A 17300-nucleotide genomic window follows, 5' to 3' on the forward strand; every position below is an offset into this window, starting at 1 on the left:
GTCATGTGATTTACGTAGCTTTGGTTCCATTCGGATATTTCCAAGCCTGCTCGTTTTGCAGGATTAAGAGTAGGAAAGGTTATTAGTTATTTGTTGTTGTCTAACTATACGGTTAGTGTAACCGACTAGATGGATTATTAAGGAAAATTCCCAAAGATCTCAAAGATGACTCTGTACTCAAGCAACATGAAATTAGGTTAAAAAGAAGAAAAAAAAAAGAGTTAAAACTGCAACGAGTCCAACATTCACATCCTTGAAATCGGGATGTCATATCCATGAAGGGTAATTTTCTTGAGATTCTCAGCTAACATTCCCTGCTGACGAAAGCATGATGGCGCCTGAGGAGAGCGTCCCAGAGAGGGATGAGCTCATTGGTAACCAGCTTCACCTCCTGCTCCTCATTTCCACACTCGTAAAAGCATAAAAATCCCTTCTGAAGGACTGCTTATAGTGCAAGAAATGTGCATCTTTAAAATCTAATCTGTGAGTTCTTTAGCAGAATGATGAGCCATTAGATTCCGAACACTTTCCAATAATATGAAACACGCTTGACGGATTATACTTCCTTTGGTCTCTTGGTCATCAATACCCAGTAAAAATATTGTTGTCACGTTAAATTATATCCTACTTGTTGTTGAAAATGTAATCATATGATAGAACAATTGTACTTTCTTTAGCATAGACTTAAAATAACACATTTGAAAAGGTACTTCTTCTATGGTGATTGACAGAAGCATCAAGATGAACTGCGAGGTATCTCTGCTGCTACAAAACTTCACAGTTCATATTGACGATAGCTATTTGGAACACTCTGATGAAGCTTTTTTTTTTTTTGAAGGCAAATCGCTTGAATGATCCTCACTGATCAAAGCAGTTTGTCTGATTTCAACCCAATGTAGCATGCTTTCACTAATTGAACACACAGTGGAGACGGCAAGGTCTCGTCTCTAAAAGTGTGCGTGGAATTCTGACTAAAATGTGTGTGGACAAAAATATTCAGACTTGTATAAAAAGTGGTGGACGCACACATTCACATAGTATTTATTTGTGCACGTCATGAATGTGACGTCCATATAAAGACCCTTGTTTTCGTTGTTATACAGCTGGAGCGAAGACGGCGACGGCGAAGAAGCGAAATTTCATTGAACTGTAGTTGCAAATACTGGAAAAAAATATATATATATATACATATATACAGCGGGGTAAAGGAAGATGATCGAGTGCACGTCCAAAGTCATAAAAAATTTCACGTTTTCATTTTTAGTGCGCGTGTTTTTAATATTTTGACCAGTGGATGCAAAGAGGCAGCTGTCCTCTTTGTATCGCCTATCGTACACACAGTACGTTTAACGTTGAATGTATTTCCAGATGGATTATTTTTCATATTTAACAGCATGCTGACTTGAACACCATTGGGAAAGCGTTACGATGACTTCATGGTCCGACAAAGTGCCTGTCCTCTCCTTCACCTCTTGGGGGTCTTGACACCGTCTGTGTGTGGCTGACTATAAAAAAAATCACCTGACTACTTTTCTCTCATGTTTATTTATGAAGTGACGTCAAAGATGATTTTTATGTATCACAGATAGCCCTTTAAGCGGCAAAGACGCAAATCTGGTACCTGATGTAATTAATACTTTACACCAAGACATGGCGGATATCTGTAACCTCAATCTGAGCGACATTGGTGGCCGTTTCTTTGCAAAGTTTATAGACTTTGAAGCCCTTTTGTGCGTGTGACAGCGAGTTCTTGGACTGATCCTTTTGCTAAACCGTGTTCAGTCGGCAGGAGGGGATTCGGTGGGTTGTCAAAACAAGCGGCATACACGGTACTCCTTGTTAAGAAACTACACCTCTATTAGACGTGACCTGAGACCTGCAACAATGACACCATTCACAGGCGTAATAGATGGATACATTCTATCTATTTATGTAATAATGGCAATAATAACAGTGGTTGAGGCCGCAGTGGTGCTCAAGATCCAGATGAAAATGACGATGATGATGGCTTTGTTTGCTTGAGAGATGAGATGTATCAAAAGAGGTGCAGACATTTTGATGAGCCTGTTGATAAGCTGGTGTCGTGGAGACAACAATCTGGCAAATTCTGATCCTACTGACGTCACAGTACACACATTAGATGGGTAAATTTACTCCATCACAAACTTTGGGTCATACTGGTGATTTTTATCGTTTACCTTTATCTCGAACTATTTTCAAGCTGCAACATTTTGAAATAGTAATGTCAAAAACTACAAGATAAAAAAGTATTACTGTATTTTACATGTATTTCATGTGTTTTGTCTACAGTGCAAGTGACTGTAAGTCATATCATGTTTTTCCTCAGCACGTATCTCATTTGTTTACGTCGCTATTTTGTATTTAGTTGACATTTTTCCTTCTGTCACAGTGGATTATTCAAATTTTTAATGTATTTAGTGACTTCCTAACTCACATTTGAAAAGTGCAATACCAAGAAAGATGATTATTCTCTGAGGTATTTTGTCATTTTGTGCTGTCTAAATGTCACATCCATACTGCCGCCACCGTTCTGAAGTCTCCCCTTTCCACAATGAAATCATATCTCATCTCTACATATGGAACATTGTTATTAGATTACAGTCTCCATGATTTCCTGATTGTCTGCTGCAAAACACGATATTAAAACATCAAGCAGACCGCTCGTTGTCGTTTAGAGAACCATTTGTCTTAAGAGGAAACTGCCAAGCACCGTTTGAACATACATATTTGTCCAAATATTAAATATTCTTGGTCATTCATTCATTCATTCATTTTCTACCGCTTATCCTCACAAGGGTCGAGGGGGGTGCTGGAGCCTATCCCAGCTGTCTTCGGGCAAGACTGGTGGCCAGCCAATCCCAGGGCACATATAGACAAACAACCATTCACACTCACATTCATACCTATGGACAATATTTAAGTTAATTGTAATTAGTGGAAACTGGATTTTTAGCTGTGATTGAGTGGATTGGGCTCACCTTTCTGCAAAATTAACAACAAAACCCAAATAAAAGTATAATCATTGTACTGTAAATCATCCATGGTTACATTACATGAATGTAAAGCGGCGGCATCATATAAATGTTGTGTTATTGGTAATTATTTATGAGCTGATATGTCATTTGCAGATGCGTGGCGTCTATTAACGATGTCAGCAGTTCATTGACTGGAGTTCAGGCCAGGTCAGGAGTGGCCATTGCACAAATGTGATTTATGGTTGGTGGGGGTACTTTTAGGGATGCTTGGCCATGTGACTGTCATAGATCATGCAGACGTTCAGGAACAGTGCGAGCACTTCTCAGCAGATAAGTACAACGGGTTGATGGAACTCCATGAAGGGATCACAAAAATAATATTTTTGCTGGATAGATGTATGACTGCAATCGGTGTTTCATCTTTATGTTTCTCACGGCCATTTAATGCGCTTTTTACTGTATTGTGGTGTGACAAAAAGAATGAAAAAGTCAATGTGTTGGCTCGTGAATGCCATACTCCATCGGTATATAGCATGTGCCTAGAGCAGGGGTGCACAAACTACGGCCCGGGGGCTACATGCGGCCCACCAAGCGTTTGAATCTGGCCCACCAGTTGTATTTCAACTTTTAACATTTAACAAGTGCCAACATGACTTGCAAGTCGGATGTCTTACTTTAGTAAAAAAAAACAACAAAACTGTTAAATGAAATTACATAGTTTGATGTGGTCTGATGTTTAAAGTGAGAACATACAGCTGATAGTATAATACTTTTACAGATAAAATTAGACAAATAATTCAAGGACAATTATAAGCATAAAATAGTGTGTGTGTTAAATATGTTCTGGCCCCCCCCGGACAATTTTGTTACCTCAATGCGGCCCACGAGTCAAAATATTTGCTCCATACTCCATAAATGGAGTTGAGGACAGTGGCACGGGAAAGGAGTAGATTCTTTCCGAAATGACACAATGGCTTCCGGACCGTCCTCTAGAAGTAAATATTGAAGAAAGCAACTAAATCAGGCTCGAGCCCATCTGCCCCAAATACGACTGCAATGATGTGCAGCTTATTAAAAGGCATAAGCCATAAAGAGAGGCGGCATCCGCTCATATTGAAGTGATTTACTTTGGCGTGACTGAGAATTATACCTCACTCGTGCAGGAAAACTATCATCTTTCCTGGCGTGTTTCAAACTATAATTGGAAGCTGATTTTTAAAAATCCACGTTTGTTATAAGTTCCTCGCTGACCTATCAGACGTTCCCCCACTGCTGTTGTGTGATTGTTGCTTTTAGGGGACAACATCACAGTTTTCTAGTAAAAAGAAAAGAAAAAAATGGAATGTTTGTTGGTTCTTTTCGAAGATGTTTTAAAGATTTTCTCCCGGGGCCATCTGCAAACTTCAAAAAGAAGCTCTTGAGTCAGTGGAGGGATTTACCAGAGAAGCTATTGTGCTACAAAACATAGGCTTGGTCTTCATCTGTTTAACAAAATATGCTAGCAGTGAGGTTCAAACTGCCTTGAAAGTTTTAGTGTTATTTTGTTGTGGTTGTTTTCAGCACACGGTGAAAACTGGGTATACTCGGGGCAATGTAGCTTCTTAGGAAGCAGCATTGTGTGTTTGATGAGGGAGAAGAGGGAACGTAACACCCCCATGTTTATGCACACACACTTCTGGCTCTCTAACAATAAACATTTTAATCAGGTTAGTCACCACTTATATGCACTTTTTTACTGGATTTTATTAACAGAAACATAAATGTTGTATGTAGACACCCCTGATTAAATTTTGAAACCACTTGAACAATTACTACAGTTTACATTTTCATGGAAATATTTGGTAAACTTCCATTGCCATCCAAATGTTGTCAATTGGCTTTAGATTAGGGAAACGTGTAATATGTTCCAAAAGGTCTCATCTTAGACAGAAGACTAATATCATCACACAGCAATTTAACACTCAAAAGGTAGCTAAGAAATATACCTCACTAGTGCCAATATGGGTTTAATATAAGAAACAGCTTGTATTGGTACTTCTATCAAAAATGACACCATGAGTCAGACTGTTCATATTTATTTTAGTAATCTAGTCATGAATTCCCATATAGCTCGTAATTGGCCCTTTGCCAAGAAAGGACGATGGTTTCCTCACTGACTCCTGAGTGGCACCGTATTTAAATGATTAGTAGTAGTACTGAAGTATAGGAGATGTCATCGCACCGTTCAAAGTTTATGAAAAAAGTAGCACACCTTATTCACCGGAAATGATGGTAGTCTCCTTAACAGTAGCACAACATTTAAATCACACATTAATCGTGTTATTATGAGTAATGTGGGGTTGCGTTCAAAAACACCATGGAATTTCAGTTGATTTGACGTTCTGAGTTGGGCTGCACGGTCACAGTCATGGGATCGGGAAGACATGGGTTTGATTCTTTGGGCATCTCTGTGTAGAGTTTGAATGTTCTCCAAGGGTTTTCAGAGTACCCGGGTACTCTGGTTTCCAAAAACATGCTAGGTTAATCGGCGACTCCAAATTGTCCATAGGTATGAATGTGAGTGTGAATGGTTGTTTGTCTATATGTGCCCTGTGATTGGCTGGCCACCAGTCCAGGGTGTACCCCGCCTCTCGCCTAATGAGGTTTGCGCATTTGGAAGTGAGCCCTGAAAGAAGTTTTGGATGGCTCTGCACGCTTGGTTTTATGAGCAAGCTTTATTTACAAACACTTTACAGAGTTTTTTTACAACACTGAGTGCTACTGATGTCAATGCGGACTTCCTTATATGGGCTGCAGATTGCCTGCACTCAGTACACATGGACTTGTATATCCCGAAGTTCTCTGGAGCGCTTGGCAGTGTGACCAATCACAGCGGAGTTGGCGTATCTAGAGGCAGGCCGTGGAGGAGCAAAGTAAACAGACCGTTTGGGTCGGAAGCAGGAAGTCCATGGAAAGACCGCTGAAAGAGGTGCAGAATCTGGAAGCTCTCGAAAGCTCTAGAGCTATAGCTGCTGTATAGGAGCCCACAACTCAATACAAGGCGCCAAAAATGTACGTGTACATGCAGTATTTGTGTTTATGCAGGTTGTGCATACGTAACACAAGAGATTGATGTTCCGTCTGTGCTGTGCATTTGGACCCTGACGTTCGAAGCATCTCTAACTGATTTTTGTGCCACATAGACACCATGAAAATACACACATTGTTATGCAGCCGAGTAAAAACATTGAGTGTGCGTGTTGTACGTGTCAGTCAACCAAAATGTGACTATATCTCCTCTCTCGTGTCCAGCCTCCGCTCCTAAGCTGCGACTGATGCGAGGCCAGTCTCTGGTGGAAGGAGACAAACTGTACTTGAAGTGTGAGGCGTCAGGGAATCCAAGCCCCTCCTTCCGCTGGTACAAGGATGGACACGAGCTTCAGGGGGGAAAAGACCTCAGAATAAAAACCAACAAGTAAGTCTGCCAAAGCGGCTGCTCGTGAGGTATCGATATTTTTCATGGTTACACACCACTTGTCTCATGAATCACAATCTTAAAACAAGAAAAGTCAGTAGAGCGCACACCTCAGCCAAGGCCAAACAAGGATGCCAGATAGTGGTAGATTACTCTTTGCTGGCTTACGATACAACATACTAATCAAGTTGCTCCACCTCTGGTTAATTTATATTACTAACAATTTTTTCCCCATATAGAAAATATATCATGCAAGCTGGAATGTTGGCAATATAAAACCTTACTGTAGTAGCATTAAGTAAAACACTCTTTGAACACGGCCTTAAAGGTACTGTCTGTCTTGGTTATGTACTGCATACAACGTTTGATCAATCGGCGCACTCCTACTTAAGATCAAATTTTACCTGACTGAAATTCCTTCATCAAGCAATAATGGTCATGAAGTAATAATGGGTATATTCTCAAATTGACTGAATAACTTGTCCTGACTGGCGAGGAACCTTTGTATATGACTTTCATATTCCATTTTGGGCTAACCAAGTATGTATCTGTTTTTCTTTTTTTTTTCTCTTCTGAAGAAAAAACTCCAAGGTGCTGATCAGTCGAGTACGTGTGGAAGACTCTGGAAACTACACCTGTGTGGCTGAAAACTCAGTCGGACAAGAAAACGTCACAAGTATTATCAGCGTGCAGATCTGTGAGCACTCCTCCGTCTATGTACTTGCGTCTTTACTAACAACATAACATAACATAACATAAGAGCAACAAATAACTACAGTATCTAAATAAGATTATGTAGCCAGAAAGGACATTATGTCATTTGTTGCATATCCAAATATCGGATATTGCAACACATTGTTAATTATGGATTTCTCCTGTTAATTAATTAATTAATCCATCTGTACCAAGAACTGCAGTGGCCCTGACATCGACCCCATCAAACATCAATGACCTCTGACCCCCCTAAATGTTCTTTGTGATGACTTGGCACAAATGCTTACAATCCACAGAAATGCGTTCGATGTTATAGCTGCAAAGGGTAACTCCTAGTTTCTGCTTTTGTCCATACATAAAGTAAGGTGTGGCAAATGTAATTGTGCAAATGTATTGAAAATTGTGCACCGTTTTTCATCTATTTATTCCGATGCTGCGTCTTATTCTGCCTCTTTTGCTTTAATCCACTAACCCCTCCTTTATTTAGCAACCAATCCAATGTCAAAATGTCAGCTCACTCAAGACAAGGTGGCTATCTATTCAGACTCAAAATATTCCCACTTTGTGTGTAATTACACATACATTTGTGTGTAATGTAAGTCCTTATATGCATCCTACATTTCAACATTTATGCATTTTAACAGCATATACATTTCACCGTATTTCCACAGCATTTCAGTCCAGCTTCAGTGCTTCAACTTCCAAAATACTCCTACGTTCATTCTCCTCTTCAACTTTCATACGTTTTCAAAACATTTCAGTTTTACTTCAGCTTTTCAGCATTCACACACAATGGCTGCTGGCATGGTTTCATCGAGTTCCTTTTAGGAATCAATTTCCTACCCTCACTGTGTCGAAATAATGGAAACAAATCCGAGCGTGTAACTTGGATGATGGCAACGATATACAATGCTTAACTATTCCAATCAAACTGCTCTGGAGAATATGTTGGATTGTGGCATTTGAATTGATTACACTCTGTATTTAATGTACGTATTTCTCTCTCAGTCACCACCACCACGTTGTCCCTGGGTGTCAGTCATGTGAGGCACTGCAATGACACAGAAAAGTCCTACTGCATCAACGGTGGAGACTGTTACTTCATACATGGTATTAACCAGCTTTCTTGCAAGTAAGTTGAATTTCTATCTCTACACTCTCTTATCTCAGACTTTGTTGTGTCTGTCTGCTTTTTGTCATTTTGTCCACTGGTTGAATCCCCCTTCATGCACCTCTGCAGCAGGCCCGTCACTGATTCGAATTAAAACAAAGTGCATGAAGTCCAAGCCTTTTTAATGTACTTGTGAAATACATGTATATTTTTAATATCAGTGGTTAAAAGGAGGACGGGTGCACTCTCTGGAGCCTCTTTACCCACCAGTGGAATAATGTCATAGCGCTGTAGATCTACAGACACATAAGCAGCCTGGACCAAAACACAGGAAGTTAGCATGTGATCAGTATCAGCCGATTTCCGTCCTGGGTGATCGGTATCCAAATGTGCAGCATCAAACCTTGATTGGAGCATCCCTAATAAAAATGTCTATTTTTAATCCAACCATCCTCCGCTTTCAGATCAACATTTGAAAGTAAAGCGAGTGCCGGATGGATTAGATTATCTTGGACTCCAGAACACTTAGCTCCTGTCTTCAATATGCCTCACACACTTATTAAACACATTATTTCAAGTATAAATTGTCTCTCGGTACTCACCGCTAATGAATGATAATGTAAAATGAAACATGAACTGACGGAATCACAGTCCCAGTGTAGCCAGTCACAGCACGCAACTATGTTGTGTTCAAGGATCACAGAACCAAGTACGGAATCTCAAAGTTTTAGGAAAAAAACATTCAAATATGTAAACATTTGGGGCTTTTTATCCAACAGGGATACATGTATGTTATTTTTTGTTATTTTTCTGTCTTGTGCCATGCTTTGTTGCTGTCCCACCAAGGGAGAGAGAGCGAGAAGCTGGCCTACCATTCCAATATATGACCACCTGTGGTCATACTGCACTTGGTATCATTATATGTAAATGGACACCATAAATGCAGTATTATATGCAATGAGGAACTAGCGTGGGATGAAAATGAATAAAACAAATCGGTCTTATCCATTACAAGGTGGATTGCTTGACTCGTGTAATATAAGGTACTCCTACTCAATCCAATCAGAGACTAAATCTGATCATAGAAAAATATTAGTGTGGAGCGTTGATTGCCATGGCGGAGCAGTACCATGGAGTACACCTGGGTAGCATCACCTTAACTAATATGTCCGATTGGTTGTTTTATTTTAATGCCTCACACACACTTTGAATTATTCATTATTCATTCACGGGGGTGCTGGAGCCTATCCCAGCTGTCAGCCAATCACAGGGCACATAAAGACAAACAACCATTCACACTCACATTCATGCCTGTGGCCAATTAACCTAGCATGTTTTTGGAATGTGGGAGGAAACCGGAGTACCCGGAGAAAACCCACGCATGCACGGGGAGAACATGCAAACCCCACACAGAGATGGCCGAGGGTGGGACATATCTGACATGATAGAGTGAAATAGCTCTCCTCCCATTAGGTGTGGAAGTGGTATTTTTTGTCTTCTTACTTTGAATTATAAAATGTATAAATATTCAGCAGTAATTCAAAACAAAATGAAATAATAACAACCAGGACTTTCATACATTACCAATTATTGGTAGAGGTACTAGTACTTAGATTTCCTGTGACAGATCCATAAAATCAACACTGATCTGATTTCCATACACCAAGAGTTCAGAGGAATAGTGCGTGACATATGATAATATCATTTCCTAATCGTGTAAATGTGATGACCTTTCCTGTAATTTATTTAACAAAGAAATCCCAAGCATTAGCTGGATGATAGCAGCGTGTACTTGACCACTACCTTTGTTCCTATGCCTGTAAGAGTAAAGGAAGTGGTTTAAAAGAAGTCCTACAGTGAAAGCTATGGCGGTAAAGGGCTGAGTGTCTCCATCCTCCCTCTGCTCTATTTATAACTATTAAGAATTGCTGAGTGGGCTCTTTCAAGGTTTTTTTCTGTAATTAATTCAAAATGCCAGTTATCGCTGGGAAAGAGGAGCGAAGGATACCCAGCAAGTGTTGTGGACTGCATACATGAGCGAAGGGTTCTGCAAGCATTTTCTACTGAACATTAAGCATGTTGACCAGATTCTAGAGCCCATTGTAGCTCATTTAAGCGGATGTTAGCTATTAAACTAACAATGTGTTTATTATTGTAGTGTGCAGTGTAGAAACAGGGCAACAGGGCTTGGAGAACCCCTTCTCTGGCTTGACGACAAGGCTTGAGGCTACACTGTGTCTCAGCTGTCACTGTCAATACTGCACTTTTGCAAATTCAATATCCAAGTTTGGGATGCGGGTAGAAGCTTATTGTTAGTATCAAGGTCTTGACTTTGACAGCTGTAGGATTTCTAACAGCTCGGAAGTAACCAAGAAGCAAAACAATGCTTTTAATGTCTCCCAAAACACACCAAAAATATTCTATTCAATCTCTGTGTATGTGTCAATTTACTATAATACATTTTTGACAGATTTGGTGCGTCCTCACAGCAAAATAACTGCACACTAAATGCATATTGCTAGTCACATCTGTTCTTGCTTCAGGTGTGAAATGAATTTAAATATTGTATTTGTGTTTTTTTTTTTTCTCACTTGTCACATGTTTTTAGCATAACACTGAAATGGGAGACCATTGTTTGTTTTCCAGTTGTGAGTCAGCAACATCATTCCGGTTACCCTGACAACACAACCTTAACATGTACCAGAGAAATGAATGAACAGCGAAGAATAATGCTCTACATTTGATCTCTAATGCCGTTGCAGGCAGGCGGCTAACAAATGACGGGCACTTCCACTCTTTATGAATGAACATTTTCTGACACAACAACAATGGTGCACCCCAGGGCTGTTGTTGTTGCGTTCGTGCTTCACATGCTAATGAGTCTGATAGCACTTCTCCAGCCAATTGTACACAACTGAACCGCAGCGGCGACGCAGTATTCACATATGTCAACTTTTAGACAAAGTATATTGATTTTCAAAAGGACACGTGTTTAGTGTTCCTGTACAACAAGCCGAAACATTAAGTGTTTGTACGGTATGTGTTACGTGTGTTTGACCTCTCCTACTTCCTGATTGTGATGATGTCTTTTTACTGTATCACTGATGTCATATTGATGGCGGTGATGTCACAGTATACAAGCCATCTCTCTTTTTCTGTACTTTGTGGATCGTGTCGTTTCTAATTCAACATTCTCTGTGCTTTCTTGTGTCTCTGCCCCCCCCCCCCTTCCTTTCTCCTCCCCTCTTGTGGACTACTCCTTTTTTATCCTCCTGCAACCTTTCTCTTCTTTAACCCCGTACCCTTCTCTCCTCCCTCTGTGTCCTGTTCTCCCTCCATCAGGTGTCCCAATGACTATACGGGGGACCGCTGTGAAAACTCCGTCATGGCCGGTTTCTACAGTATGTCCATTTGCACTTGTCCTGTCTGCCTCCCACTGAGATGCGGCATGCTACATTGGAGCGGTTGTGTGTTAGAGAGAGTGAGAGATGGGTGGCTGCATGCTTGTGTGCCCCCGCCCCTTTTCTTCACTCCTACGTACTAGACAGATATATCGGAAATGGATCCACTCCTGATATAAATGCAACATTTATATTGTATACTGAGGTGTTTCTCAAGTGATATACTGTCTTTTAAAGTTGCTGTAGCCAGATTGCTGCATGCCGTGCTTTTTGCAAATGACCCATTGGTGCTGCTAGGTTACTGGTAGTTGATGTTAGAACAGTACATCAGTCATCCAGGTCATGGTTGAATCCAGGCAAGTGGACTCTTCTCATTTGTTGATGTTTCACCTTTCGTCCGAAAGGTTTCTTAGGTAATGTAGTGTTGAATTTTCTCCAATTATGTCCCAGGTGAGTGCGTCCCCTTGGGGGTGGGCACACTAGGGTTGTTGTTGTCATTGTGGCTCGGCCTGGCTGGTGAACAATGCGTTGTTTGGTTTCCTGTTGGCATAACAGCTTGTTAGTGGCCACTTTTCCAGTGGAATGAGACAATCTTTGGGGGAGAAATGTTGGTGCCCTGTGATTGGCTGGCGACCAGTCCGGTGATAGCACAAACCTTCTCTTTCCAGTTTGACATACATGGCCTCTTCATAGATGGAATTTCATCGTCAGATGAATGTCGCTCCTTTTTGAGAGTCAAATGAACTGCTGACTGTGGGCTCGAAGAAACTGCTGTTGTATTTGTATAAGTGTTACCTGGTCTCTCCACTGTATAAGTCATTGTACTGTACTGTACTGCACTGCATAAACAACATCGCTGAGTTTCCTTCTCCGGATTTTGTCTTTGGAGTGGCCGGTTTTTTAGAGTGTTTTTGTGGTCTTTAACAAACAAGAAGCGTCCTCTTGACTTGATTGAGCATTTCTTTCTCCGCCCACCAAGCGAAGCAGACTCTTGTCAGCTGGTAAAAGATATAGTACATTTTTATGTTGAAATATTTTCATTCAACTGCAGACAGAAGTACTTTCTCTTTAAATTGCACTGTAAAGTTCAGCTTTACAGTTGCCATCTCTGATGTGCGGGTCCTGTGTTTTGTGGTAATGACATCATAGTGACATAATAAAAGATAGTACACACCCACCTGTTATTTGCGTCCAAATGAACTGCAGCATTTTTTAAATCCAAGTACACGAAACAGCCAACAATGAACTGGGGCATGGTGTACATTAGAGTACAGTACAGAAATACAGCATATGGCCTTAAACTGCACAGTTGGAGCAAGCCCATAAATGCAAGTCTTTATGTGGTGAACAATGTACTCAGTCTTAGTTTTGAATACCTGCCAGTCACAGCTGCCGTGAGTGCAGAGTGTCATACATCGGCAAGTGAAATCAACTAAAGTGGGGTGTTTTAACAAGCCAAGCAAAGTAATGAGACGCGGAAACATTAGTCATTGTTACTGATGAGAGTTTGCCTCTGTGGTGATGGAGGATGGATTCGGAATGGAGGCTGAATGAGGCCAAAGCCTGCTGTTGCTACCGTGACGTCATCTTCAGCACCAATGGGTCATTTGTTACATGAGTTTATATTTGCATGTGGACAAATCTTGAATAGAATCTTCCTGGGTGTCTGATATCGAGTTACGTCAATGACAATAGAAAGATGACAACACTGGGGTCACGATGTGATGAATTTATCTTTATATAAGTAATTAGCCAGCAAGCCTCACTCTGTCTCAAGCTAACATTTCAATCTAAATACTGTATTTTCTGGACTATAAGTCGCTCAAGGTCAAAAATGCACAATCATCTTTCCAACTTAAATACTGTTTAGCTGTGAGGAAAACAGGTTGGAGATGACAAAAATGAGCAGCTATCTTCGAACCCTCATTCAAAATATGTACATATCTTACACCCACAAAAGGAACGTCATATGTGGCAACATTTTCAACTCAAAAACAAGAATTCAACGACAACCCTGGGGTCAAAATGTCCCCGCTGCATACAGTGGACCCTCTGTGCTCAAATATTGATTAACTCTATTTTTGACCAATATTTTGTAGCATTGTGTGGTTCAATAGTCCAACAACAATTCAGAATCCAAACCAAAAACCGTGTGAGATGGGATAAATCTGAGTTCCTTTTGCTTTTACAAGGGTATACACAATAATGAGCCAAAGAGGACAATAATAATGACAATGAGTAAAAAGGAACCCATTACTGAAGGTGGGACTCATCAAAGGTAAGGTTCACGACACATTTTATTGTTTTGGGTCCCGATTGTTTGCAGGTATGCATTTAGAGCAGGGGTGGGCAAACTTTTTGACTCGCAGACTATATATTTTACACACATAATTCTAACAGTCCACCTGGAATGATTGTATCTGTAAAAGTGTCATGCAACCTGCTATATGTGCTTGTGTCCCTTTTTTCAGGAGCACTTTGTAAACAAACAAATAACCAAATTGAAAAAAAGCTACTTAAAGCATCAAAATGTTGGCTCAAGCCATGATGCCAGGTTGGATGTTTCAATGAAATACTTTGGAGAAAACGGTCGGGCCGTATTTAAACACTTAGCGGGCCAGATTTGGCCCCCGGGTCGTAGTTTGCCCACCCCTGATATAGAGTTTTACGCTCAATTTAGATGTTTTTCACTTGAAAACACTCCACGTAAACCACATTTAACTTGTGAGGGTCCACTGTGGGTGCTTTTGTTTTGCAAATCCACCTGATTTCCTCGTTGCTTATCAGCGACGTCTTTCTCCGGGATACACTTTGTCTTTCCTAACAATATATGATTCCATCCCCAAGCCTTGTCTTGTCTATGCTTTCTTTGATTTATTTGTATTAGCTTGCATTTGCATTGTTCTTCACGTTTGTTGAAAGAACACTCCCTGCTGTTTGGGGTCCATGCGATGCCCCCCCGTCTGCTTATTTAGTGTCCTGAACGTAAAGCCCTCTCAAAAATGTAGCGCAGGTCTTGGTGGACAGGATTGGGTCCTTTTTTGAGTTCTAATGCATGCCAAGCAACAGAAACCCACACGCAAGCTTCTAACAGCGTTGAGCGGGGATAGGAGATACTTTGTGTTTTTTACTGTAATCAGTAGAAAATGATTACAACTGTCATTTGTCAAATGAGTTACAACATCAACCTAATTTCCGTCATTTGTGCCGTGCTGCTTTTGTTCTAGCATCTCACTGCTTTGGTTGGTGTCTGTTGTGTTTTTCTTTGGTGTTTGTTTTGTGTTTCTGTCCAATGTTCCATAAAAGCGCTCTAGTCAATATGACAGTAAGTGATGCAGCTTCTCGTCTCGCTATCATCGTCCGTGGGTCTCTGCATGCGTTTTCCTGCCTGCTCACTTCTCTTTCCTACTTCCTTTGGCTCATCTTCTCCCTTTTTGCTTTGGAGTTTTGTATGGTTCTGTTTGTTTTCCTGGAACTTCTGGGGTTCACAGAGCTGAGCTTGTATGACTTGTCTGTCTGTTACTGGACGGCACACATGTCAATCACCACGAGTGACAGATTCCACAGCACTAATGAACTTCCTGGTTCAGCGTACAACAGGGAAGGAACATAATATACAGCAGATCCTCTCCAAAGTGGACATTACAGCTGACCCTGTCTGTCTCTTTCCTTTTTTTGACCAACGTTCTGTGCTGGCAGAGCTTCTCAGAATTGAATTTATGGGTATGGAAAATTATCATTTATTTTGCTGTGCTTTAAGAGTTTGCCAAGGTTGTGTTACAGTCACACATTATTGTGCCACCTTTTTTTAAAAACCAACAAACCTGTCCCTCCTTTTCTCCCGCCCACTAACCTGATTTTAAGACATGCAACATCCCCCCCCCTTCTCTGCATGCACTCTTCTTACAGACTAACTCGCTTAAGCAGGAAGACTAATGTTCATGGAGACAAATGCTTTAAGCTAGAAAGAGCAGAGGAAAACAGCAACAAAAAAAGATATAAATGGTCTAGAGTTAAGATGGACTGTAGAAAAAAAGCTCTATTCAACATGTGCGAATATAATAATCCATTTTTGCAAATTATGACCAAAAGATAGACAAGATGCTGGCCGCATTGTTCTACTTACTTTTCCCTTGATTGTGTCAGAGTTCCGACAAACGGTGAGCCAGTCCTAAATCACAAATGATGTTGGCTCCGCTTCCCGCTTCCCGCTTCCCGATTCCCTACGGCTTTCTGTATCTCGCCACCATGTGACTCTCATACAATGCAGGGCCAAGATTGCCGTAGGCTCATCAATCTTTTCTCAGGGCATTTATTCAAAAACCCTAACCCCGTTTCTGGAGGTGAAATGATGAATTGGTAGGTAAAGATTACTTGGACTCGCGGATTTCACGGTTACAGTTACAGGTGGTCCTCGGTTCACAATGACCTGTGTTGCGACGTGTTGTGGTTATGAATGCGAGGTCATAAATTTCATGAAAAATGTAATAATAATACACAACGTGCTTAGTGTGGCCATCATTAAGGATAAAGATGGTATTGTAACAGCTACTCATCTGCGTTGTAAGGATGGAGAGGAGGCGAAACATCAACCGTCATCTCAGCCCACATCCACACAGTCAGGAACATGACACCGCCATGTTGCTATGGTATCCTTGAACATGTTGAAGGATCCGCTCCTATGAAAGCGACACTAATAACCATGCAAATTTGTTCAGTGTCTTTTTGTATTTAGTGTTTTTATTCATGTGTTTTTATGTCTTTCATGTGTTCAGTTCCAACTTAATATTCAATTTATGGCGCGTCGTAGGAATGGAAGTCATCCATAACCTGAAGACCACCTGTATTTTTCAATCGGTTTCTTTCTTAAAGGAGCACAGCTTATTTTGATTGATTGCGTGTTTTGTTTTGCTATCATTTAGATGACGCAAAGTAACTGAAATCACCGTTAGCTGGTATATGACTTTGAAATTACTTACTGGGCACGACCGACAAGCTTTTCAAATCCACTTTAAGTTGATGAAGGCACAGTCTTATGTTGTAGCTTCTGGGGACCACTTTTATCCTCCTGTTCCCCTCTCAGCCCTGTCCCTCTCCTACTCATCATTTTCTCCTGATGCTCCTTATCACTTTCTTTTTTCCCGCCTTTACCCTCCTTTACTCCTTCCTGTTGCCTTGGTTGTCTCCTCTGTCATTGTGTTGTTGCACTTGCCTTTCTCAGTTCTCTGCGTTACACCACAGTAGTCCAATTTAAATAGGATCTGGGTCACCAGTAATTTCAAGAACTGGGGACTTCCGTAGAGCTTGACAATCGTAATGTAGTGCAAATTAATATGATCTCTGATATCCTGTTTTTATAGCCTCACTCCGTTCCTTTATAGTGTGAAGTGAGTACATAAGACATAGGACTGTCCAACCACAACGAAAGCTTTCAAATTGATGTCAAGTTGCCTGGATTCAACCTTTGCAGATGAGTTCATAGGTTTCTTGTGGTTTGCTGTCATCTGAACCTCTCAAAGGATATTATTGAAACATTCAAGGATTGGCTATTCTCATTCTTTCTGGCTGCCGTTTTGATCTGATAATCCTCAACACGTTAGTGTTCACTTCACATGGATTACATA

General features: G+C 40.8%; 1 protein-coding gene across 5 annotated transcripts in view; it reads left to right on the forward strand.

Annotated features, from left to right (window-relative positions):
• The window catches only part of LOC131110128 (pro-neuregulin-2, membrane-bound isoform-like), a 40179-nt gene that overhangs the window by 13624 nt on the left and 9255 nt on the right, over positions 1-17300 (forward strand). For 3 of the 5 annotated variants that reach the window (XM_058062865.1, XM_058062866.1, XM_058062868.1), the window contains exons 2-6: positions 6288-6450; positions 7029-7147; positions 8173-8296; positions 11618-11676; positions 15376-15399. In XM_058062865.1, the coding sequence (XP_057918848.1) occupies positions 6288-6450; positions 7029-7147; positions 8173-8296; positions 11618-11676; positions 15376-15399 (489 nt within the window). The remainder of the gene's footprint in view (positions 1-6287; positions 6451-7028; positions 7148-8172; positions 8297-11617; positions 11677-15375; positions 15400-17300) is intronic. The other 2 variants (XM_058062867.1, XM_058062869.1) reach the window with 1 other exon arrangement.

Source organism: Doryrhamphus excisus, chromosome 23, assembly GCF_030265055.1.
Source record: "Doryrhamphus excisus isolate RoL2022-K1 chromosome 23, RoL_Dexc_1.0, whole genome shotgun sequence".
Classification (NCBI taxonomy): Eukaryota; Metazoa; Chordata; class Actinopteri; order Syngnathiformes; family Syngnathidae; genus Doryrhamphus; species Doryrhamphus excisus.